Source organism: Glycine max, chromosome 12 (genome assembly GCF_000004515.6).
Source record: "Glycine max cultivar Williams 82 chromosome 12, Glycine_max_v4.0, whole genome shotgun sequence".
Classification (NCBI taxonomy): Eukaryota; Viridiplantae; Streptophyta; class Magnoliopsida; order Fabales; family Fabaceae; genus Glycine; species Glycine max.
Window position 1 is genome coordinate 947,369 of NC_038248.2, and position 22,824 is coordinate 970,192.

At 32.4% G+C, this 22,824-nt stretch overlaps 3 protein-coding genes across 5 annotated transcripts; all 3 read left to right on the forward strand.

Annotated features, from left to right (window-relative positions):
* Positions 1 to 3,246: 3,246 nt before the first annotated feature.
* LOC100799211 (putative glycerol-3-phosphate transporter 1) lies at positions 3,247 to 6,701 on the forward strand. Of its 2 annotated transcripts, none has more exons than XM_006591934.4 (3): positions 3,247 to 3,449; positions 4,126 to 5,198; positions 5,373 to 6,701. In XM_006591934.4, the coding sequence occupies exons 2-3, from the start codon at positions 4,193 to 4,195 to the stop codon at positions 5,921 to 5,923; spliced, it is 1,557 nt and encodes a 518-aa protein (XP_006591997.1). In that variant the 5' UTR covers positions 3,247 to 3,449; positions 4,126 to 4,192; the 3' UTR covers positions 5,924 to 6,701. The 2 variants fall into 2 exon arrangements, with proteins under 2 accessions (XP_006591997.1, XP_003539981.1); XM_003539933.5 differs by having other exon boundaries at positions 3,257 to 3,449; positions 4,173 to 5,198.
* Positions 6,702 to 11,967: 5,266 nt separating this feature from the next.
* LOC100801884 (RNA polymerase sigma factor sigA) lies at positions 11,968 to 16,682 on the forward strand. Its single transcript, XM_003539938.4, has 10 exons — positions 11,968 to 12,196; positions 12,479 to 13,272; positions 14,045 to 14,243; positions 14,335 to 14,427; positions 14,987 to 15,115; positions 15,214 to 15,267; positions 15,350 to 15,427; positions 15,566 to 15,628; positions 16,105 to 16,217; positions 16,388 to 16,682. Exons 2-10 carry the CDS (start codon positions 12,599 to 12,601, stop codon positions 16,494 to 16,496), a joined length of 1,512 nt encoding a protein of 503 aa, XP_003539986.1. The 5' UTR covers positions 11,968 to 12,196; positions 12,479 to 12,598; the 3' UTR covers positions 16,497 to 16,682.
* Positions 16,683 to 17,668: 986 nt separating this feature from the next.
* LOC100803466 (maltose excess protein 1, chloroplastic) lies at positions 17,669 to 22,061 on the forward strand. 2 transcript variants are annotated; one of them, XM_003539940.5, is made up of 9 exons: positions 17,669 to 18,246; positions 18,321 to 18,494; positions 18,844 to 19,134; positions 19,283 to 19,372; positions 19,889 to 19,990; positions 20,088 to 20,206; positions 20,902 to 20,964; positions 21,064 to 21,125; positions 21,636 to 22,061. In XM_003539940.5, exons 1-9 carry the CDS (start codon positions 17,995 to 17,997, stop codon positions 21,716 to 21,718), a joined length of 1,236 nt encoding a protein of 411 aa, XP_003539988.1. In that variant the 5' UTR covers positions 17,669 to 17,994; the 3' UTR covers positions 21,719 to 22,061. The 2 variants fall into 2 exon arrangements, with proteins under 2 accessions (XP_003539988.1, XP_040863248.1); XM_041007314.1 differs by having other exon boundaries at positions 17,685 to 18,246; positions 18,328 to 18,494.
* Positions 22,062 to 22,824: the final 763 nt, after the last annotated feature.

A 22,824-nucleotide genomic window follows, 5' to 3' on the forward strand; every position in this document is an offset into this window, starting at 1 on the left:
AATTGGCTACGCGGTGTTCGGCGTCCGCTAGTTTTGCCACGTCATATTATTGCTAACCTCCACGTAGGACAATGAGAACACGTGGGGCCCATTTTTCAAGAGGCGGATATCCGCTTCACGTAAGGAATAATGCCAATCGGATATTCGAATATCCTCTTTATTCCTCCTCATTATTTTGAAGTGAGAATGGGCGGCTATCATTTGACGATTTTGTCCCTGCTAGTTGAGATACATTTACAGTTAACGCACTGTTCCAATTTTGGTGACATTGACAAATATGTCCTTGCAGCATTGGACCCCGCATTTTGCCAAAGTATTTAAATTGCAGGTATGGTTGGTAGAGAATTTGAGCTGTTTTCTTATTTTGATTTTGACATTTTCGTCCTGTTGCTTGTTTAGTTTCAGGCAACTTCCTACACCAAGGTATGTTTCCCTTGCTGCACCATTTTGATTATTTCTTCGTACCGTTTTGTTCCATAGTGATTATTTATTTTATTGATCAAATTTCACATTGTTTTAATATATATAAAAATATTAATTTAAAATTCAAACATAGTTGATTAAGATATGAAAAATACATTTTGTTATCGCTAAAACAATCTAAAAGCATCCTCTTTATGTTCCTTTTTATTTTTTTTTAAAAGCATCCTCTTCATGTATCACATTCAAGTCACCATAGTCCATAGGGAGGGTCTTATTTGAACATGCAACTAGCCCAAATATTTTCAGAGCTTACTTATACTTTTCTCCTTATTTTGAATTTAATGAGATCACTTGAGTAGTGAGTATAAAAATATATTTTACATATATCCTCTTGTGCATTGAAGGAGACAAACACAAAAAAATTATATTAATTAATAAATTATGAATAATCACATAAATAAAAATTATATCATATTTTAAAATAAATTTTAAAACTAAGTTTATAAATATCATCTTCATTTATATAATATTCAATTTTTTCATTTGACTTTATCTCACATCTATATAACAACACTCCCTCACTCTACCACAGAATAGATCTTGTGACCGATTGACGCGGAATTCATTTATATAGAACACTCTTGCAAGTTGCAAATCACAGGGAAAGAAAACAAGTGTCAAGTATAATATTTTTTCTTGGGAGAAAACTGAAGGGGATATGTTTTTTTTTTTTTCGAAAACAGGGGATGTGTTTTCTCTTCACTCATTAATGCCCTTATTTACTCAAACTAATAATACCAAAATAAAACATAAACGTCAAGATCGATGTCGGATACGAGTTTTTGACGATGATGCGAGTGCTCCAAATCATAAAGAGATTTAATTATAAGAAATCCATTTATTTTAAATGAATAAAATATTTTCAAACCGTTCAACTATATGTGTGTGAATTAATTTAAATTATAATTTTTACATTAGAATTATATGTTTCAATAGATTAAATTAATTTTGATATTTTACAATACGGGAACAAAATCTTTTATATATCAAATTTGAAATCAATTATTATGACATGACTCTATCCTCTGACAACTTCTGGCGGAAGGCAGCGAAGTGAATTGTTATCCACTCCTAGCACGGGATAAATACTCTTTCCAGATTATACACTCATGAATTTTCATGTTTGAAATAAGAAAAAAAGAGAGAAAAATAGAAACATTTTATTATGTCATCGAAAAAATGAAAAAAAAAAACTTAGAAATACTCTTACCAGATTATATACTCATGAATTTTCATGTTTGAACGAAGGAAAAAAACAAGAGAAAAATAGAAACCTTTAATTGTGTCGTTGAAAAATGAAAAAAAAGAAAAGGTAGGATGAAAAAACCTTAGAAAGTCAAATTCCTAAAAAAAATATTTTACTTTTTTCTTATCTTTCAAAAGCTCGGTTTGTCTAGATAATATAAAACATTTCCTAATTTGAAGCAACTATTTTTTTTATAATTAGATATTTTAAAAATAGCTGCAGTAATTTTAAAATAAAAAGACTTAACATTAAAATTTATGAAAAATAATTATAAAAAATAGACCAATATCAGCAATGTGAATGAATTGAATCGTTTAAAACAACTTTATTATTGTGACTGAAAAACCGTACGTAGTTAATTTCGTCGAAGTATAACTATATATATGAGTCCCTTATTTTATTTTATTTTTCATTTTTCAACCCATTATGAAACTCGTTCAAATGACAAAGATAACAATATTATCTGTGAGCCAAATTATAATATTTACAAATGTTTTAATCCAAACATATTTTAAATAATAATAAAAAATCTTACAATCATTTGGTTGTCAGAAAATGATAAAATAGAAGGAGAGCAAGATAAAAAATGAATTAATAAGAAATATTATATCATATTAGCACAACAAATAAACAATTACAACAAAAATATAATAATTATTTTATCTTATTTTATTATATCATACCATAACCTGACAATTAACAAATGCTTGTATTTTTCTATTTTTAATAACGTTATATTATCATGTTAGTAAATATCATTATATTATTCAAATAACTTCAACGTTAAAAGAGTAAAGTATCCATAGTGATTTGGAAAATTTACTTTATTGTTGTCATATATCACAAAAAGAAAAACGAGTCTACAAAATTGTTAGATAGTAAATTTAATTCGTAATGCCAATGCCTTGTCAAAATGTTAAAGAGGGTTGTAGTTTTATTTTATTGGCCGTGATAATTATACTCCTTAAAACATCGGTTAAAAAATTAAAAAATACTTACTTTTTAAAATATCATTAATAACGTTTTTTTTGTCTTCTAATAAAAATATTTATATTTTAAATTTTTTAACCAATGTCCTTAAGACATTGATTATTATTTTTCTTATTTTATTATATTACATATCACAAAGCAAAACTCAATAAACTATTATAAATTTTAAAACAGTTAATATCTCATATTCCATCTCATTATTAACAATTCAACTTTCAAAATGTGATTTATATATCGTTTTTTTAAGTTTTAAAATATAAATCTTACTAATGTTTACATAGATTTATCAATACTAAATCCACCATTCATATATATATATATATATATATATATATATATATATATATATATATATTATGGGTGTGACCCAAATGATGTTATTGAGGAGGACATTTTGGTGAATTCAGAGGAAGCAGGGTATTCTGGTAATTGAGATAAACAGGTAGTTTCGGGGGGCCAAGGGTGTTAATGAAGGAGCAAAATGGACATTTCGCATAATAAAATAAGCATAAACGTCAAGCATAAGTAATCACACGTTGTTTCTCTTTCTGCGTCTCAAGAGCGTTTTCCTTTTCTTTGGTGTAAGCAACTGTCATCAAACACGCACGCACGCAAACTCTTCAACGCAACGGTGGTGAAACTCTTTCAAAGTTCAAACCCAGATTTTGAAAAAAAGAAAGACAAAACAAGCAGAGCATAAGCCATTACTTAGCTCCACTTTGCTTGTGGGGTAGGATTTCTCCTTTTTCTCTTTTTTCCTGTGCAGAGGCAATTTTTCTTCATTGCACTTTTCAACTCTGTGTCCTTGTTTTTTAATTTCTGGGGTGCGTTTTTTTTTGGTGTTTGGAAATCCATTCATTCCATGTTGGAGTAACCGTTGAGAGGATAATAGTTGGGTTGTTTGTCTCGACTTTTTTGTTTTCCGAGGTGGCTTAAATTTTATGAAGAAAATCTTTGCTGTAGATTTTCTTAGGATTTTATTTCAGATTCACTTTGGATGTTGTCGATACTCTATATTGCACCCCCCTTCCCACTGTTATTAATTTATCACTCATTTTAAAAAAATATTTTGTTGAGTCAAATCAAATGGAACTCTATTTTTCCGACCTTACTTCTTGCTTTTGACGATTATGCTTTGTGGAGAACATAAGAAAAAATATATGGTTTCTCTTAAAATTTTTTTACCTGGAATTAAGAAAAATATCGTCTCTATAAACTGTTTTGAGATCGTGGGGGATTGGGACCTTTCTATTTTGTATGGGATATAGATTATTTTATGTGTTACTTGATAAAGTTTTTGTGATTCATATCAATTTCTTACTGTGCAATCGGTGCCAAATCTATTGTTCGGTGAAGAAACGGTAGCATAGTCAGTCTTGCTTATTTATTCATTTCATTTTTTGCAGTTATATTCTATATAAGGGGAAGCTCAAGTTCTTCCTCTTTGTTGCAGCTGTTATAATACATACGTAGATGGGTTCGACACCAGAAGTGTTGGCTCAGAGAAGTTGTGGCAAGCTCATTGGGACTCGATTGCTACAGTACTTAAATGGAGGTCCTCTCTCCTTCAAAACCCACCAAGCCATCGTTCTGATTGTAACATTTTTTGCTTATGCTAGTTACCATGCCACTAGAAAAACCACAAGTATTGTAAAGAGTGTCCTTGATCCCCAATCAGCAGCTACAGGCTTGACCTTCTTTCCATTTAGGCCAACCAATTTCACTGAGTCAAATGGATCAAAGAGACTTTCTTCCAACCTTGGAGATGGTTGGGCACCCTTTAATGGATCAGATGGGACATCCCTTCTTGGTGAATTGGATGTTGCTTTTCTTGCAGTGTATGCTTTTGGAATGTACTTTTCTGGACATTTTGGTGATAGGTGTAATTTGAGGATATTTCTAACAGTGGGGATGCTAGGAACTGGCTTGTTTACTTCACTGTTTGGGGTAGGGTACTGGGGAAACATCCACAACTTCTACTATTATTTAGTAGTTCAAATGATTGCTGGATTGTTTCAATCCACTGGATGGCCGTCCGTAGTTGCTGTTGTGGGTAACTGGTTTGGGAAGAGCAAGAGAGGGTTGATCATGGGAATTTGGAATGCTCACACTTCAATTGGGAACATTGCTGGTTCTTTGATTGCTTCTGCCATGTTGAGCTATGGATGGGGTTGGTCCTTTGTGGTGCCGGGACTAATAACTGCTTTCATCGGTTTGGCGGTTTTCCTTATATTGCCGGTCACACCCGAGTCAGTAGGAGCAAGAGAGGAAGATGAATTCAGTGGTCCTATTAAAAGTGGAGAAGAAGCGGCAGAGCCTCTGTTAAGGCAAGAGACTCCAGTTGAGGAGAAAGAAGCAGTTGGGTTCATAGAAGCATGGAAAATTCCGGGGGTTGCTCCCTTTGCTCTCTGTCTGTTTTTTGCCAAATTGGTCGCATATACGTTTCTCTATTGGCTCCCATTCTATGTTAGCCACACAGGTACTTCAACTTCCTACTTACTTTAAATTTATCTTTATGTTTAATCTGCATGACATTTACCTTTTACAATTGAAGCAAACAATCATACTCTTGCAAACTTCATATTTCAAATATGCAATGCATTTTTGCCTTATAAAAATCTGTAGTTTCTCATTGATGTTCATTATTTTGCAGCAATTGATGGGAAATATCTATCTAGTGAGACATCAGGAACTCTATCCACTTTATTTGATGTTGGAGGGGTGCTGGGTGGAATTCTAGCCGGCCACATTTCTGATCACTTAGAGGCTAGAGCCATTACAGCAGCAAGTTTCATGTACTGTGCAATCCCAGCTCTCTTCTTCTATCGAAGTTATGGACATGTTTCTTTGATTGTAAATGGAGCATTGATGTTCGTCACTGGCATGTTTGTGAACGGGCCTTATGCTCTTATAACTACTGCAGTTTCAGCTGACCTGGGAACACATAAATCATTGAAGGGTAATTCACGAGCTCTAGCAACTGTCACAGCAATCATTGACGGAACCGGTTCTATTGGGGCTGCAGTTGGACCTTTGTTAACAGGTTACATATCTGCAAAGAGCTGGAGTGCTGTTTTCACAATGTTGATGGCAGCAGCTTTAATTGCAGGGCTGCTTTTGACCAGGCTAGTAGTGTCTGAGGTGGCCACAAAGATTGAAGAGTCGAGGTCTAATAGAGCACAAGACTGTTCACTTAATGTATAAGAATAACCTTGAAGGGTCACAGCGATCTTATGTTGCTGTATGTGTAGTGTAGGAGTGCCTATAAAGTCTCATTCACAGCTTCACTTCGTTAAATTAAAGAGGAGCATGCCCAACAGTGTTTGTACATTGTGTGATATACCCAATTACCAACTCTAGCATAGTATCATCCCTACACACAAGCTATTCAAGAATTCCTTGTAGCCTTTTAATTTTGGAAATTGACCACATTGTTTGGAGGTCAAGAATGAAACTTGTCTAGTGAGTTTACAAATTAGCATTTTTCAATGGCTTAATGGGTGCACCAAACTGCTAATACAAATAGCTGGTAAAGATAAGCTCCATGCTTTTGTAGATTTTGCTCCAAGCCCCTCAGTTGGACTTCTTTGAGTTTGAGGATGCCCTTTGCTTCTTATTCTTTGAACTTGGACTTTTCACTCAATACTGATATCAGAAGACAATAGGTCAACTCCCTTGAAGCTTTCCTCAGAAACTAACACTATTAGCTTATTAAATACATATATATGCGCTTTTCACCATTGCCAAAAATATGGCTTGGGATCTTATGTAGTTGTGGTGATAAGTTGCCGTTGTATTCTGAGCGAATAATCATGAACTCTGCCCAGAAGTTTTCAGTAAGGTGGCTTCAAAAGTTTACAATACAATTCTTTCATTTTTTGAAGATTACTTTCTTTCGGAGCTGGAGCTTGTTGCACGTACTTCTCAAATAATGGTTCAAGTACAATGGTTGGAAAATGGAAAGCAATTATCATTTTCGGTATCTGTCTAGAAGCATTGTTTCTCCTCTTACAGCTTGCAATTTTCCCTTCTATTTATTGGTCAAGTAATTAGTTGCATATCAATAGTTTGGTGTGGAAGTTGAAAGTCTGTGGACTTTCGACAAAGCATGACATTTTTGAAGAAAATTGACGTGCAAAGCACACAACTTCTCGTAAGAATAAAGGACACAATTGGCATGTCAAGTTGATTGCGTTGTATATTAAGATTGGTTTGAAGGCTGTGAATTTAGAAATAAATTTATGGTCCAAAATTGATGTCGGCATTATTCATGTTTGTAATGTATATTGTTATTATTTAGGTGTGGGGACGAAGGAAAAATTGGTCCACTAATCAGTATATTTTGTTAAAATGTGAAAAAAGGAGAAGAACCTAGCTTTGGCCCCCATTAGTGAAGAAGTCCTAAGGTGGTCCACCACACCAGGAGGGGTTTATCATAAGTTGGATGGATCATTTTTGTCGCTGCAATTTTCTTTTGTTTGATAGTTGATGTATCTTCGCCAACTTGAATAAGGTACTATCATATGGTGTGATTGCATAGTTTGTCGTCATTTATGATTGGACAGAGAATTCTATCCGACCACTTTGCCATTCATAGAGTTCCATGCTCATTTGATCAATTAAGAGTATATTTACTGTGTATTGTGATTGTACTTCTTGTACCTTTTTAATATAATTATTTTTGTCTGATCCAAACAAAAGAGTATATTTGGTTTAATTAGTGGATAAGTTAGTTAAAAATTGATAATATTATTTTATTAAGTTAAAAGTGTTAGGAAAAATTACTTAGTTAGTAAGTGTATAATAACTTAAATAGACATAAAAGAAAGAATTATGATAAGATAATAAAAAATAAAATAGAAAAACAAATAAGCTAATAAACTTATAAACTTAAAATATCATAACAATTAGAGTTTTAAAGAATGTTATCACAATATTATAGGGTACTAAATTAAGTATCTTCACTGATTTAGTCCAACAAACTTGTAAGTTCTAAGATAATTAGATAAGTTAAACTGAAAATCCTTACCAAACATGTTCTAAAAGACTATAGGGTAATTTCATTGCTATCTGCGTTAGTTTTTTTGTTTTTTGTTTTTAAGTCAAGATTAGCCATTTCCTTACATCTTAGTCTAGGATGTTTACACTAGAAGGAAAATATAAGCCCAAGAAGTAATAAATGTAATTGATAATACGGTGTAATAAGAAAAGAGAGATGAAAAAAAACAAAAGTGTCAATTAAGTTTTTGTATTATACCTAACTTTTAGATTTAATATATTTTATTCCTATATTTTTATATTTAAATACGTAAATTTTAGTCTTTAAAACTAATACTTTTTTCCTGTATAATACCAAAGTTTAGGTATTTCAGAAAATATAAGAACTAAACTAATGTTTTAGAAGTTTGAAATATAAAATCAAATTTATAAATTTTTAAGCACTAAAAACACAATTAACCTAAGAGACTCTAGCTGTATGTAGTCAAATTAGTTCATAAAATGCCGTGAACAGAAAATGAATAATTCTTAAAAGTATTCGAATGACGATTTATCAGAACTACAATGTATATTATATGAATATCTAACACTTTAGGAGTATAAGATGGATTAAATTCTCTAATATGAGGCTCAAAGTCTGTAAATGGCAATATTAACATGTTTTTAGAGTAGAAATATAGTGATTTTACTCTAAGTTGATGCATTGGAGTGTTCTTACAAGACGACATTAACTTTAGTCAACATGACAAATTAGGTTGATTCTTTTCTTTATATTGAAGGTGTCTTGTTAGGTAGAATGAACCTTATCCAATTAATCTGAATCATAATCAGCTAGAAAATTAGTTTTAATTATACTTCATGTGAACATTATTCAAGAACGGATGAAGAAGAATGGCAAATGAGGATGACGGCGAGAGAGACAGTTATGGTCTTGTGGATGGATGTTATCCATGGAAAAGGTCTTTCTGAACTTGGTGGTATAAATAATCCCGACAAAAGTGGCGTGTCTTCTGTACCGATAGAATTACTTATGGCTACCAATAATGCAACCAAGGAATTGATAATAATGACAATAATGTTTCGTTACTCCAATATCAAAGATTTAATAGATGAAAATATTATTCTTATTCGTAAGGGGAAGCTTCATTATTGTGTTGTCACAAGTTTTTAATTCACTCATCGTTTCATTTATTTATTTTTACAGCTGAGTAGTGGGGTGACTCAGCATCGCTAACCATGCAGTTAGTGATTTCCAATTGTTAATTGTGACCCAGAGTAACATTAATTAATTTTGTCCTAACAATTTTCAACCGTGAATTTGATTCGTATCAGCTTTTGAATCGTTGAATGGGACAAATATAATAACCTGATTAATATAGCCACTATGGTAAAGAGGGGTTGAGTAGTTTAAAGTTTGGATTTACGAATAAGATAGTTCGGCGTGATTTGCATCGTGACTCATGGCCTGTATATTTATGTCCATAACCACTCAAGTAAAGCTTAATGATATTATTAGTTAATATTTTAATCAAGTGACGCTATTAGTTTTATTTTTTATTTTTTAAACAATGACACTAATAGTTTATTTATCATTGGATTGTACACTTTCATTTTACCGAACTCTTCAAGAAACAAAACAACTAATCCCACAGAATTACACCATCTCCACATAGATACCGGCCGGCAGAAATATTTTTAAATTCAAAATTTAGATCAAAATCCATATATTATCGTTTGATAGGACAAATTAATGGTAAGGATAAACAACTTAACTTAATTTAATTTTTGTCCTATTTTTTAATAGTAAGTTTTATTACATGAATGTGATTATTTTGTATTCGATTTCATTGTCTTTATCCAATTATACAATTTTTTCTTTGAATTTAATTTTAAATCAAGAGAATGTGGGAGTGTTTAAAAAATAAAAAAACGTAAAATAAAAAACTAAAAATGATAAAAGTATAATAGTATATTATTGAATTAAAAAAATCTTTGTAGATAGATTTACATATTATTTTTTAGGAAAGTAATAGATGGGATAAATAGCCGTAGCCAAGCAAAAGCACAGCCATTTTGAGAAGCCCATTGATTTATTCTAATCCAATACCAGCCACATACAAGATTCGGCTATTACTTGTGGCACTCTCATTCTATTTGTACAACCTCCCCTACTTTTTTATATTTTATTTAAAGATAATCTTTCTTGTTAACTTTTTATTTTTTTAATAATTATTAGATATTCCAAAAATTTAGTTTCAAATACATTTAAAAACTGATTTTTCAAATACATACTTAAATTCAAATCTTTAGGTATTGTTAGTTTAATTCTTCAATCAAATTTTAGAGTTTCACTTTGATAATTTATGTAATTTTTTGATGTATATCTTTATTATGTGGATTACTGAAGTACGATTTTAATTCTAACAGGAGAAAAGTATCAATAACACCTAAAGAATTATATCTATGTTTTATATTTTTTTAATATTCTAAATTTAATTTTAAAGTGTTATATTAATTCTTAAAAATTATTTTCCACAAGAGTAAGTTGCCATATTAAAATTTCGAGGTAATGACAAGGTTAAGAAAGGAAGATGTTGCAAAAAATAATACTGGGCAAAGGCAAGACGCCAATCTTAGATGTCTCAAACATGGCATGGAACTTTGTCCACATGACAATACACAACAAAAACAGACAGAACTATGTTTGTAGTTATAAGCGGAGGTTCTTTGATAGGATCCACTAAAGTAACAAACACGTACCCAATGATTAGTGATCCAGTGTCAACACATGCTAATGCTAAGCTTGTGAAGATAATCTTTGATTCTCATAAAACACATTAATGAAGAGAGGTGAAGGAGTTTTAAATATAAATAAATATTCAATTAAAGATCAGTTAAAATCGATTTAAAAAGTCAAAACTCATGAGATGTCTTAGAATTTCATCCAAAAGTAAAACATTCTAATTACTGTGGTTAAAAGCAACTATAGAAACAAGCACATATGTGGAAAGAAAATTTAATTTTGGAAAGTATTAAAATTAAATTTATAATATTTATTAAATATAAAAATTAATTTTAGAGATTGATTTTTAGAGAACAAAGAACAGGAGAGATGTATAAATAAAAAGGAAGGTTGCGAAAAGTAATACCCGTTGAAGAAGGTGAACCAAGAAGTCCACTAAGTTCAGTAAGTTGCACCCAAAAAAGGGGCCCAGCATTAAACCACACAAATGCTTGCATTGCTAAATCTCCTGGACCTCTAGGAAGGTGGGCTTCTCTTTCTTTTCTTTTACTTGCTGATTATTGTAGAACTAGGTTTGTTAGATGATTTTCTCTTAATTTATATGCATTGCTCGTGTAATTGATTTTTTAAATGTCAATCGATAAGAAATTATGACAACTGACAAGCATAACTTTTAAGGTAATTATAGTAAAAATTAATAAATTTATCATATATGATCATTTGTGATTAAATATCATTATAAAATCCCTTTATATTAGTGCATACACTATACTCATTTTTAAAATAAAATTAGAGTGGCGCAACACGTAAAAATATAAAAATTAATTTCCTGCGATTGTACATTAACAATTTAACACCAAGTAAGAACTATTCGGACTTGGGCTACCTGTTTTAGTCAAGTGCTTGTATGCCTTTGGGCCTTTTTATTTTTTTTCTGGTCCTTCTAGGCTTTCAATATATCATGCACCTATAAAAAACGGAAAAAGAAACAAATAAAACGAAAAAAAATCCTACATATTATTTAATAAATGACTAATGAGTTTTATATGTACAGTCAGAAGATTAATAAAATAAATATTCATCATTAAATCGTATCCGTATGATTAAGAATAAATAAACCATATATATAAGCTTGTAAAGTACACTCAAGACGTACTTATGTAAACAAAAGTTTTGCTTTTGCCAATAGAAACCCGTTCTCGTCGTTGCACTTAGAGAGTTAGACATGTGATTGGTTTGCATTAAGTAATAAAAAAAAATCTAGTAGTTAGCACCTAGAATAGAATTATAGAAACAAATAAGTTGGGGATAAAAAAAAAAAAAGAATGTTGAATCCAAGGCGAACGTGGAATCAAGAGAAGAGAGAAACATAACGCATCATAGACCACACAAGGTTGGTCCCAATATCTGTTTCAGCCAATAACGTCTCATCCTTCCATATCTTTATCTTTTCATTTTTTTTCTCTCTCATTTCTATTTTTTCTCTCAACCAAATTAACTTCATCCTCATACGAATAATAACAAATAATATAATATAATAAATAAAAGGAAGGAAAAGGAAAAAGAAAAAGAAAAATCTAATAGTATACTAGCATAGTTATTTCCTTCCACACCAACAGTTTTGTGAGTGAAGCCTTTCCAGTGTGCAGCTGCATCTGCAGCCGGTTCAATCATTCAAAATTGTCAAGTTGTTTGGTTTGGAGCAATCATCATTGTCCAAATTGCAATTTTTTCAGGTACTTCCATTGACAGACATAGCATGCAGCCATGCACTATTATCTTCTTCTTTTTTTTTTTAGTTTGCAGGTTTTGTATTTCCATTAAAAATTGCGTTGGTTTTCATTTGGGTACTTCCAGTTTTATTTGCTACAGGCATGTATTGTTGTTTTCATGAAGTATGCATATTCTAGGTGGTGGGGGGCAAGAAATTATTAATCTTCTTTATAAAGGAAATCTTGAATAATTCATTATTTATATTATTACAATAATTAATATTTTTTTATTCTTTGATTTATCAGAAGGATAGCAAGAATTTGGGAAGTTGCTGAAGCAATAGGGAGTAGTGGATACGGTTTAGGATCATTGTTATAATAGGCAAAATTGATGGTAATCGTACATAGTGGCTAGGAAGGGATATAATGGCTACTGCTGCAGTTATTGGACTCAGTGGAGGAAAGAGGCTCTTGAGTTCATCATACCATTACTCTGATATTATAGAAAAGCTTTCTTATGGCAGTGATTTTGGATCCACACACTACCAAATTGTTCCTACAAAATCTTTAATAGTTGCCAAGAAGTCATCCAACTATACTCCAACTTTTCCAGCATCGAACCAGCAGAATCAGTCCATTAAGGCTCTTAAGGAGCATGTTGATGATGCCCCTACCATTGCGGATCCATGGTTTCAGAGTTACAACTCTAATGACTTAGAGGTGGAAAGCTCTGAAATGGGTTATTCTGTGGAGGCTCTTCTTTTGCTGCAGAAGTCAATGCTGGAAAAGCAATGGAACCTTTCCTTTGAAAGAGAAGTGCTTACTGAAAATTCGAGTAAGGGAAAAAAATGTAGGAAAGTGGCGGTGACTTGTTCTGGGGTGTCTGCAAGGCAAAGAAGAATGAATACCAAGAGGAAGACCGCTATTAAAACTTGTGGTGCTATGCAGCTGAAGTCCAAAATCAGTCCAGAGCTGCTTCAACACCGTTTGAAGGGCTACGTAAAAGGTCTAGTGAGTGAGGAATTGCTCTCTCATGCAGAAGTTGTAAACCTATCGGAGAAAATAAAAGTTGGGCTTTCCTTAGAGGAACATAAATCCAGGTAATTGCATATATGGTTGATCCTATGATTAATTAAAATGATGAAGAATCTGTTCTTATAGTCTGCCTGTTAGCTTCAATATTATGTAATTGTTACATAGTGATATTTTGTGTGAAACAATGCAGCATGTTAAAGAATCTCTGAATCACTTAAAATGGAAGTTTTGTTACTGACGCTTTAAACCTTATTTATCATCTTTTATTTTAATCATACTAATCTGAATGGGGAATGAGAGTAATTAATAATGCAATAGGTAAAGGTGATTCTAACTTGCTTGGCATGAAGGTCTGCTTTTGTTCATTGCAACTTGTTCTGTAAAGCTATTGTTTTAACCGTTTGATTGTTTTATTACAACCCTATTGTTTAAAACTTTTATGTCAATGCCTGAGCCTTAGTTTTCTTGACAAGTATATGTATCATATAGTGCATATGACTTTTTAGCAGGTTGAACACAGAACTAATTTGGATTTCTGTCACCTTATTTAATTAATGAAATTCAAATATTTCCTTCTCACCGTGTTAGCTTTCAACAGCATATAGCTGGTGGTAGAGGTGGAAATATTGCTGTTAAGAATTGCATTGGGATGGAAAAAAGGTTATATAAATCATTAAGCACGTATTCACTTCTTATAAAGTCATAACATAATAGTCTTTTATAATGAAAAGTTTCATTCTTCATGGTTACTTATATATAGTATATATTTTCTTTATGGAAATTCTAGCAAATAATTTTGTAACTTGACTATTATACATAAACCTTTTTGAGTTTCAGACTGAAGGAAAAACTAGGATGTGAACCCTCTGATGATCAAATGGCAACTTCTTTGAAGATTTCTCGCACTGAACTACGAGCAAGAATGATAGAGTGCTCTCTGGCAAGAGAAAAGTTGGCTATGAGCAATGTACGCTTAGTTATGTCTATTGCCCAAAAGTATGATAACCTGGGTGCAGAAATGGGTGACCTTGTTCAGGTGATTATAAACATATCTCTGTTTCAACTAAATATCTGGTTGGCTCTGCTCCTTCATCTGCTGTAAAATACTCATCTTATCTTCTCTGTAGGGTGGCTTGATTGGATTACTGCGTGGTATTGAAAAGTTCGATTCTTCAAAAGGGTTTAAGATTTCAACTTATGTTTATTGGTGGATACGTCAGGTGAGGTTTTGCGTGCTTATGAGAATTTTCTAGACTTGCCTTCTATATGGTTGATTATAAGACATGCTTGTCATTGTTCTTTAAACAGAATATGTCATAAGATTCACCCAATTTATATTTTTAAATTCAATGGAGAGAACAGCATATGAGAAAATATATTCATGAAATTTCTTAAAATAATTTCTGTTAAATACTTGAATTTTTCTCATAATTTCTGTAAACCTGGATAGTATGTAACTAGTACTTTATAATCAGTATTAAATCTCTGACAGTCCTTGCAGTCCTAATTTCTGAATTTGGGTATGATTAATCACTAATCAGTTTCATCCAGTGGGATAAGGTTTTTGTTGTTGTTGTCAACTGTCAAGTATTCAGTTGCTTCTTTTCACTTCATATTTTCTGATATCATTTCTGAAGCAACAATTTTAGGTGTAGAGATTGCATGTTCTGCATCATTTTGTTCCCTGTCCATTTTCCTTGGTTTTTGAATCCCACGTGATTGTGCTGTTTACATCTCAAATTTGTCCAAACACAATGAATACTGTTTTTCTGTTGACAGGGTGTTTCAAGAGCTTTAGTTGAGAATTCAAGAACATTAAGATTGCCTGCTCATTTGCATGAGAGATTATCTCTAATCCGCAATGCAAAGTTTAGACTAGAAGAGAGAGGCATTACTCCAACTATTGATGTAAGTCAGCCAAATGTATAAAATCTGCAATCTGTATCAAGTATGTAAAAATTTCTAAATATTGGTAGACCTTACTGAATTGTTCCCGGGTTTTGTAGAGGATTGCAAAATACCTTAACATGTCTCAAAAGAAAGTCAGAAATGCTACTGAGGTAACAATGATCCTCATACATGACACATGTAATGTCTCTATTATCCATTTGCTCACCTTGTCTATAACTATACTTGTTGCAGGCAATCAGCAAAATTATCTCGCTTGATAGAGAAGCATTCCCCTCTCTGAATGGTCTACAAGGAGAAACTCATCATAGTGTAAGTGTTAACACCTTTCTACTAGTCCATCAAGGAAGATCATAAGAACTGCTTTCTTTCTTATTCTTTGCATTTTATTTTCTTTTTTTCTCAAGAATATCAATTGTGTCATTTGTGTTTTTTGCTTTCCATTACCAGTATATTGCAGATAATCGAGTGGAGAACATCCCATGGAATGGAGTAGACGAGTGGGCACTAAAGGTATTTTGTTGACATGCAGAGGATTGTTTTAATGCATGTTGTCCTTTAATTCTCAGTATGTTGATTATTTTTAAGTATATGTATATTGATTTGGAGTCATTGGACAAAAACAAAATAATTTTCAGTTTTCAGTGGACAATACGATGTATTATAAATGTGCTATTTTAGAAACTACGAAGTATATTAACTGAACTGTAATCAATCATTTCAGATAAGCCTGCATAGTAATAGCTCTTCTGTTTTTATATGTTGTTTCATAAAATTTTTATGGGCCATGCTAACAGAATTTTTTTTTATTGAAAGAGTGGCATTTCATTGGAAATCGTGGTGGGAATATATTGATAACTCAACTCTTTGTCATAAGAGCTCCATTTTCGATTTCTTAACCAATAGCCTAAGATCACTTGTTAGCATTATCAGTACTCAATGTTATAAACTTCCATAATGATTAATACCACTTGTATATATATTCACAGGATGAAGTGAACAGACTCATTAATGTGACCCTTGTGGAACGAGAGAGAGAAATTATTCGACTTTATTATGGACTGGAAAAAGAATGTCTTACGTGGGAAGACATAAGCAAACGGTGAGTTCAACCACGATTTCCTATTACTTTTTTTCTTAAGTAATACTTATGCTAAGTTGGAATAACTAATAAGGCTTGAAAATATCACACTAACAGCACGGCTTCCCCTGTCTCTGTTGTCCTCAAAATTAAAATTCTGGCCATTACTCTTTGTTGTGTTCTTTCTGCAGGATAGGTTTGTCAAGAGAAAGAGTAAGGCAAGTTGGACTTGTTGCATTGGAGAAACTAAAACATGCTGCGAGGAAGAGACAAATGGAAGCCATGCTATTGAAACATTAAATTTGGACTCATCATAGAAATATGTTACAATGTATATATACAGAGAGGAAGTATGTACCTAGAAATTTGACTTCCCGATTCAAAAAGAGGACAATCATATAAGGGAACATTGAAGATTTGTAAATCCCTTTAAATATGGTGTTAGTACCAATAAATATGGGTAATTTTTGTTTTAATACTCCAAAAGAAATTGTTGCTTTAAGTTCTCATATATTTTTTTTAAATGGTTTTTTTGTAACATGACGTTTACTTAGAAATGTTATATCAATGCTTATTCTCACATGACATGGTCATTAATCAGAATTGTTTAAAAAAGATTATACGAATAAAAATCAATAAAAAAATTGAAGAATTGTGGATAAGGGTGAAAATATGTAAGTTTATTTAATAGGAGTGTATCTAGCCTATATTAGATTCAAGTTAAGACATGTTTTTTTAGAAAATAAATCAGGTCAAGATTTCTAAAAGAGTACTTACTTAGAAAGATGTGATATAAATATTAATTTTTGTTAGTATAATTATTATATCCAGTTTATTATAATGTTTTAAATTTATGCACACACCTTTTTTGATATCAAGCATGATGACTTCATAAAAAGTCAACCTAAATGCTTACCAAAGGATATATTTATTCTCTAAAAAAAATACATTTATTCTGAATGTAGAGATTAAGGCATGTTTAAATGATAACTAGTATGAGTATTAGTTAAGGAAAAAAATAAGTATTTATCTTGAGATTATAGGAGAACATAAAAAAGTTATGAATAGTATAATTTTATATATTTTAATAAAAATATTTTAAAAATTTTTTAACTAATGTTCTAAGAAACTAATTAGTATTTATCTTAAATAAATGGGAATAAATATCAATTTTATTCCTGAATTTTACACTATAGACAAATTAAGTTTATGTATTATAAAAATGATGAATTTAATCTATAATTATATAAATATATCCCCAATCTAATATTACGGTTAAGTAATTTCCGTTTCCGTTAACTAAAGTGATATTTTTACAGTATAGAAACTAAATTGTTGACAAATATAAAATGTAAGGAGGAAATTTGTCATTTATCCAATAAATTATCATGCAAGTAAGTCATAAACAAGATAGCAGGTTCCACGTGGGCGGTGGCGGTAAAGGATGCAAATATCAAGGGTGAATCCACGTGTATTGTTTTCGAGATACGCATATCTCCCCACCGTCCAATCCTTACTCCCATTTCCACTCACACTTCTTGGCCGTTTCTTTTGTTTCTCAGATCAAATCCTCCCGCTATGGACTGGATCCACTTGTTTATAGGTCAAAAACACCTAAATTTGATTTTTAGTATCGTTGTAATAATTTTTATTAATAATTATTTTTGTAGATATTCATTAAATCTTAAGATTTATCCCGAGTTTTTAATTCAACTTCTCTCAATTTTAAAAAATCATCCTTTTGCTCTGAAGTGTATATATATGTAACGCTGTGTTGTTTGGGCTATGCTATTAACCCATGATGGCCATGGCCATGGCCAAGTCTACACCTTTCGCTTTCACTCCTCTTCATCTCCGTTCTCGATTACAACAACAACAACATCATCACAACGCCAATTTCCCACAATTCAAATATCTCGCTCCCTCACCCCACAATCCCTTTTTCCTCCTCAACGTTTCCCCCTCCTCTCAGTTCCGTCCCTTCTTTGCCTTCCCTCGACAACGCCCCAATTTCGCTATAAAAGCTCTCGATTCCGACGCAGCAAATCAGGTACCTCTTCCTCTCCATATTCTTCTATTCATTGCCTTTTTGATTTATTCATTAACTTTGAGCATTGTTTGAAGGAATCAGTTCACGTTGGGAAAAATGAAAGTTACCAGCAATGGGATTCGCTTACCGCCAAATTCTCCGCTGCCGCCAATTTTCCCTTTCTGTTACTGCAAATGCCTCAAATCATACTCAATGCTCGAAATCTGTTATCGGGAAATAAACTCGCTCTCTCCGCTGTCCCCTGGCTGGTAGGGTAAACCATTGATTGTTCTGCTCTCAATATTGCATTTACTGTTTCAAAACTGCAATCCGATTTTATTTAACTCAGAATATGTTAGATTCTCCAAAATCACGTTGAAATATCAGCTAACCTGTGCGTTTAAGTGCTTGATTTTACATTTAGAAGAATTTGATTCTGGATCCAGCGTTAAATAAAAAAATCCATACTAAGTTTTACTACTAACCTGTTTTTATAATAAAGAAATCCGAATAGTCATCCAAACACACGCTTAATTAATGAGGTTTTGGTATTTTTCAAAATTATGATATGATATGACCCAAGGAGGGCAATGACTAATGATATGGGTGTCAATGCAGGGAATGCTAACTAGTTTGCTTGGAAACTTGTCTCTGCTTTCATACTTTGCCAAGAAGAGAGAAAAGGAAGCCATGGTAGTGCAGACGTTGGGTGTGGTTTCAACATACGTGGTCCTTGTTCAGCTGGCATTGGCTGAAACCATGCCGTTGCCTTACTTTTTGGCTACTTCAGTTGTTGTCATCTCTGGCCTTGTTCTGAATTTCTTGAATTACTTTGGTATACTGAATGCTGGAATCTGGCGCTTTTGGGAAGATTTCATTACAATTGGGGGTTTATCAGTGCTTCCCCAAGTAATAGTGCTTTCCTTCTCTCACCCTAGGATCAATACATTATCAATTTATAATGGCATAATATCTGTTCACACAGTTGGATACACTATTCTTTTATCACAACTTTTACTACTTATCTCACACTGCCTAATTTACAATCTGGATGCAGATAATGTGGTCTACATTTGTCCCCTATGTACCTAACAGCATCTTACCTGGGGCCACTTCCTTTGTGATAGCTGTCTTGGCCGTTACCTTGGTAATCTTCTTATTTCCTTTGGATTATCTTTGATTATGTCTTAAAGCTAAATCCAGGATGCATTGATATGCCTAAAATGGTCATGTACCCAGTGCATATGGGTATCCTACCCCACTATAACTTGTTAATAGTATTTTGTATCATGTACCCAACAGCATCATGTAGCCATATCATACCAAATATGTTTATATTTGTGTCATGAGTGACATAATACTTAAGTTAGACTGTATTTAATTTAGATCCCCCCTTCTCCCCAATGTAGAAGTTGCTACATGTCATTAGCCAGCTCTTATCAATGCTGGTGCTCATACCATCATACTCTTATCAGTGCAACACAGAACCCCATATATTTCTTGAAATTTCATATAAGCACTTATTTCACCAATCCATACAAAAGTGGCTGTTAACTGAAACCAGGAAATTTGAATTTGGGTGTTTATAGATTGAGACCTATGGAATTGTAAATAGGCTTTCAGTTTCATTGTCATTTTAAACACTTTGCTCTAAGATTTGCAGGCAAGAACCGGAAAACTTTCTGAGAAAGGTGTCAAATTTGTTGGAGGAATATCTGGATGGACAGCTACGTTACTCTTTATGTGGATGCCAGTTTCTCAAATGGTAAACTTTATATATGATAATCTTAATTGCTTTAAGGGTATTGTAATTCAACTTTTATCTCCTATTCATTTTTATTAACCTTTTCGTTCTGCCATAGTGGACAAATTATCTCAATCCTGAGAACATGAAAGGCTTGTCAGCTTTTTCTATGCTCCTTGCCATGCTTGGAAATGGGCTTATGCTTCCACGTGCTCTCTTGATTCGCGATTTCATGTGGTAATTATTTTCTTCTATTGACTCTTGTGCTCTACTAATAACAAATTATGGCAACCCCAAATTTGCTTCAAGACATAATATCTGAAAGCAGTATTACAGTCTCGCCCTTCACTCAGCAAATCCATTGCTGTGTTTTATGACCTAGATGAAAATTGCCGAGTAATGTTGTTTGTATACTTCCCCTTACATCTTGAAGCATTATCAATTTTTTAAAACTGTTGTGAATTATTCTGCAAAATAGTTGTCAACAATTTTAACAATGAGATATTATCTTAATACAGTAACAGTACCAATTAACAAAAACTCCTAGTGGTTAAATGATGATTTTTGTAGAATCGTTGATAACAATAAATTTAGAAAATACTGCATTACTCTAATTGCCTTGTTGATACTGATGGGTGGAGAATTGCGATTCAATTTAAATGCTACTTTTATTTGCTTACCTCTACTGATACTCACTTCGGCAGAAATTTATCAATTGCATGTCACTCATACATTCAACTTTTCTTTGCTACATCTTGTGCCAGAAGAGGGTTCTTATAATATATATTCCGATTTTGCCTTTTTCAAAAAAAAAAAATGTTCAACTTTACAATTACATGCGATTTTTCATTTTGAATGCCGTGTTTGTTCTAATATTGTGAAGTTGCTTCTGCATATATTAACTCTATCAATTCAATTAACTGTGATGGTAGGTTCACTGGTTCAGTGTGGGCTACTCTTTTTTATGGATATGGGAATATTGCTTGCCTATACTAGTAAGTTTTTATGTCCAATCTGCTTATGCACTTTTCTTTCTGGTGCTCTTTTGAGTAATATATAGAATCAGCTGTAGACTAATATTTCTCTTTTTCCAGTTTAAACATTATCAGCAAGGAATTCTTCTTATCAGCAACCGTTGGTCTGATTTCGTTTATAGGTTACTCTCTTAATCCTATAGCACTCATAAACACACTGTCACATGTATCTGTTGCCATGCCTAGGCTGTGTTATGTCATATTTGAGCCATGTCCTCATAGGTTGATGTACAATATCTCCATTTCTCCTGTTGTTATGCAATGATGATTTACCGCTACGGCTGATGATGCATTGCTTATTGGTGTGCCATGTCTTGAGCCACCATATTGTTAAATATATAAAATAGGTATTCCTGTTGGGAATATAGATGCATGCATTCCACAAAAATGTGATTCTTTAGGTATTAAAAAGTAATTTATTTTAAAAAAATTAATTGGTTGTTGTGTCATTGTAATAAAGCCCATTTTCAATGTAGTTATATATTTTTGTTTTCGTAAATCATAATCAACAATAAGGGTGTTATAACTATTTTTTTTGCAAAAGTAGCTTATGAGAACTTAATACGAAATTGCTTAACCTTCTTTTGTCCCACTGTAACAAACATAATTTTTTTTTTCCTCCTTTGTGACAGGAACGGCTTTCTGGAGAGACAGCGTTGTCCATGGTTACAGCTCACCTTCGGCTTCTTTACGTGACTTGGTTTTTGGATCGTGAAATTAAAGCCTGCGATGCTGCACTGAAGCTCAGTTACCCGGTCCTTTCTGCTGAAATAGTTATGCTTGATTGTCACTGCAGCTACAGTACAAAATATACACTACCTTGGAAATGAGTACGGTGAATCATAAATTCGTTGTCAATACCACTTCGCACATCATGGGGTTGAAAATGAGTACGTTGTTGTTGCAACTTTTTTTTTTATTCATGACGGGCCTAACGGGCCCGTTGTTGTTGTTGTGTAACTAATGCGCGTTTTAAGTGGTTTCTCATACAAGCTGTGATATAGGACTGCATTGAACTTGGAGGATATGATTGTAATAATGTAATGTTCAAGGTGAAACTCATCCCTCTTAATTGTTTAGATATTCCTACATTCAAATATTTGTAGATGCCACTTTTAGAATACCATGGCAAGGAATCCACTTACATGAAGAGTAAGTGCATGTTTGGGGTACCATTTGGACCCTTCCTAAAATAAGTTGAGAGCAAAAGATATACTAGAATTCCTTCTTTAAAAGTATGTTTGACACCCCTAACAGAGTTCTAACAATAATCCAAACATGACTTGTGTAACTTATTTCACTTAATAGTCCTATAAACATTGAATTTCATTAATCTAATAGTTGTTTTGAGAGTTCTTATTAAATGAATTAGGTTTATAAAAGCGTATATTATTTAAAAATTAGTCCCAATTGTAGAATAAGAGACTAAAATGGACAAAATAAGAACTAATTTTGAGCCATCAAAATCAATGAGGGACTAAAATAGACAATTTTTTTTAGAAAGATTAAAAATGCTAACAAAAATTAATGGAAGACTAAAAGTTGTTAAAAAATTAGAAGGACTAAAAATTATCATTTGAAAAATTTAAGGGATTAAAAACTTAATACACTCTTCTTTGAACTAATAAGGAATAAAATTTCAGCATATTTTAATCAACTTTTTAATGAATTGACACAACAATTTTTTTGAAAAAATTGAGAGTTTAATTATCTTTGTTGCTGTTCAAGTTTCTTTGCGATACCTTCATTATTTCCATGGCAACTCTATTTCATTTTTTTCACATTAACTAAAAAAGAGAGGCTAGGAGCTTAGGACACTGA

Excerpts from the sequence above, each read along its gene's own strand:
- LOC100801884 (XM_003539938.4), top strand. The coding sequence starts at position 12,599 with ATGGCTACTGCTGCAGTTATTGGACTCAGTGGAGGAAAGAGGCTCTTG. Across the intron at positions 15,268-15,349 it reads AAGTCAGAAATGCTACTGAG|GCAATCAGCAAAATTATCTC; the intron begins GTAACAATGATC and ends TACTTGTTGCAG. Across the intron at positions 15,629-16,104 it reads TAGACGAGTGGGCACTAAAG|GATGAAGTGAACAGACTCAT; the intron begins GTATTTTGTTGA and ends ATATATTCACAG.
- LOC100803466 (XM_041007314.1), top strand. The coding sequence starts at position 17,982 with ATGCTATTAACCCATGATGGCCATGGCCATGGCCAAGTCTACACCTTT. Across the intron at positions 20,207-20,901 it reads TTGATTCGCGATTTCATGTG|GTTCACTGGTTCAGTGTGGG; the intron begins GTAATTATTTTC and ends CTGTGATGGTAG. Across the intron at positions 21,126-21,635 it reads TGGTCTGATTTCGTTTATAG|GAACGGCTTTCTGGAGAGAC; the intron begins GTTACTCTCTTA and ends CCTTTGTGACAG.
- LOC100799211 (XM_006591934.4), top strand. The coding sequence starts at position 4,193 with ATGGGTTCGACACCAGAAGTGTTGGCTCAGAGAAGTTGTGGCAAGCTC. Across the intron at positions 5,199-5,372 it reads ATTCTATGTTAGCCACACAG|CAATTGATGGGAAATATCTA; the intron begins GTACTTCAACTT and ends ATTATTTTGCAG.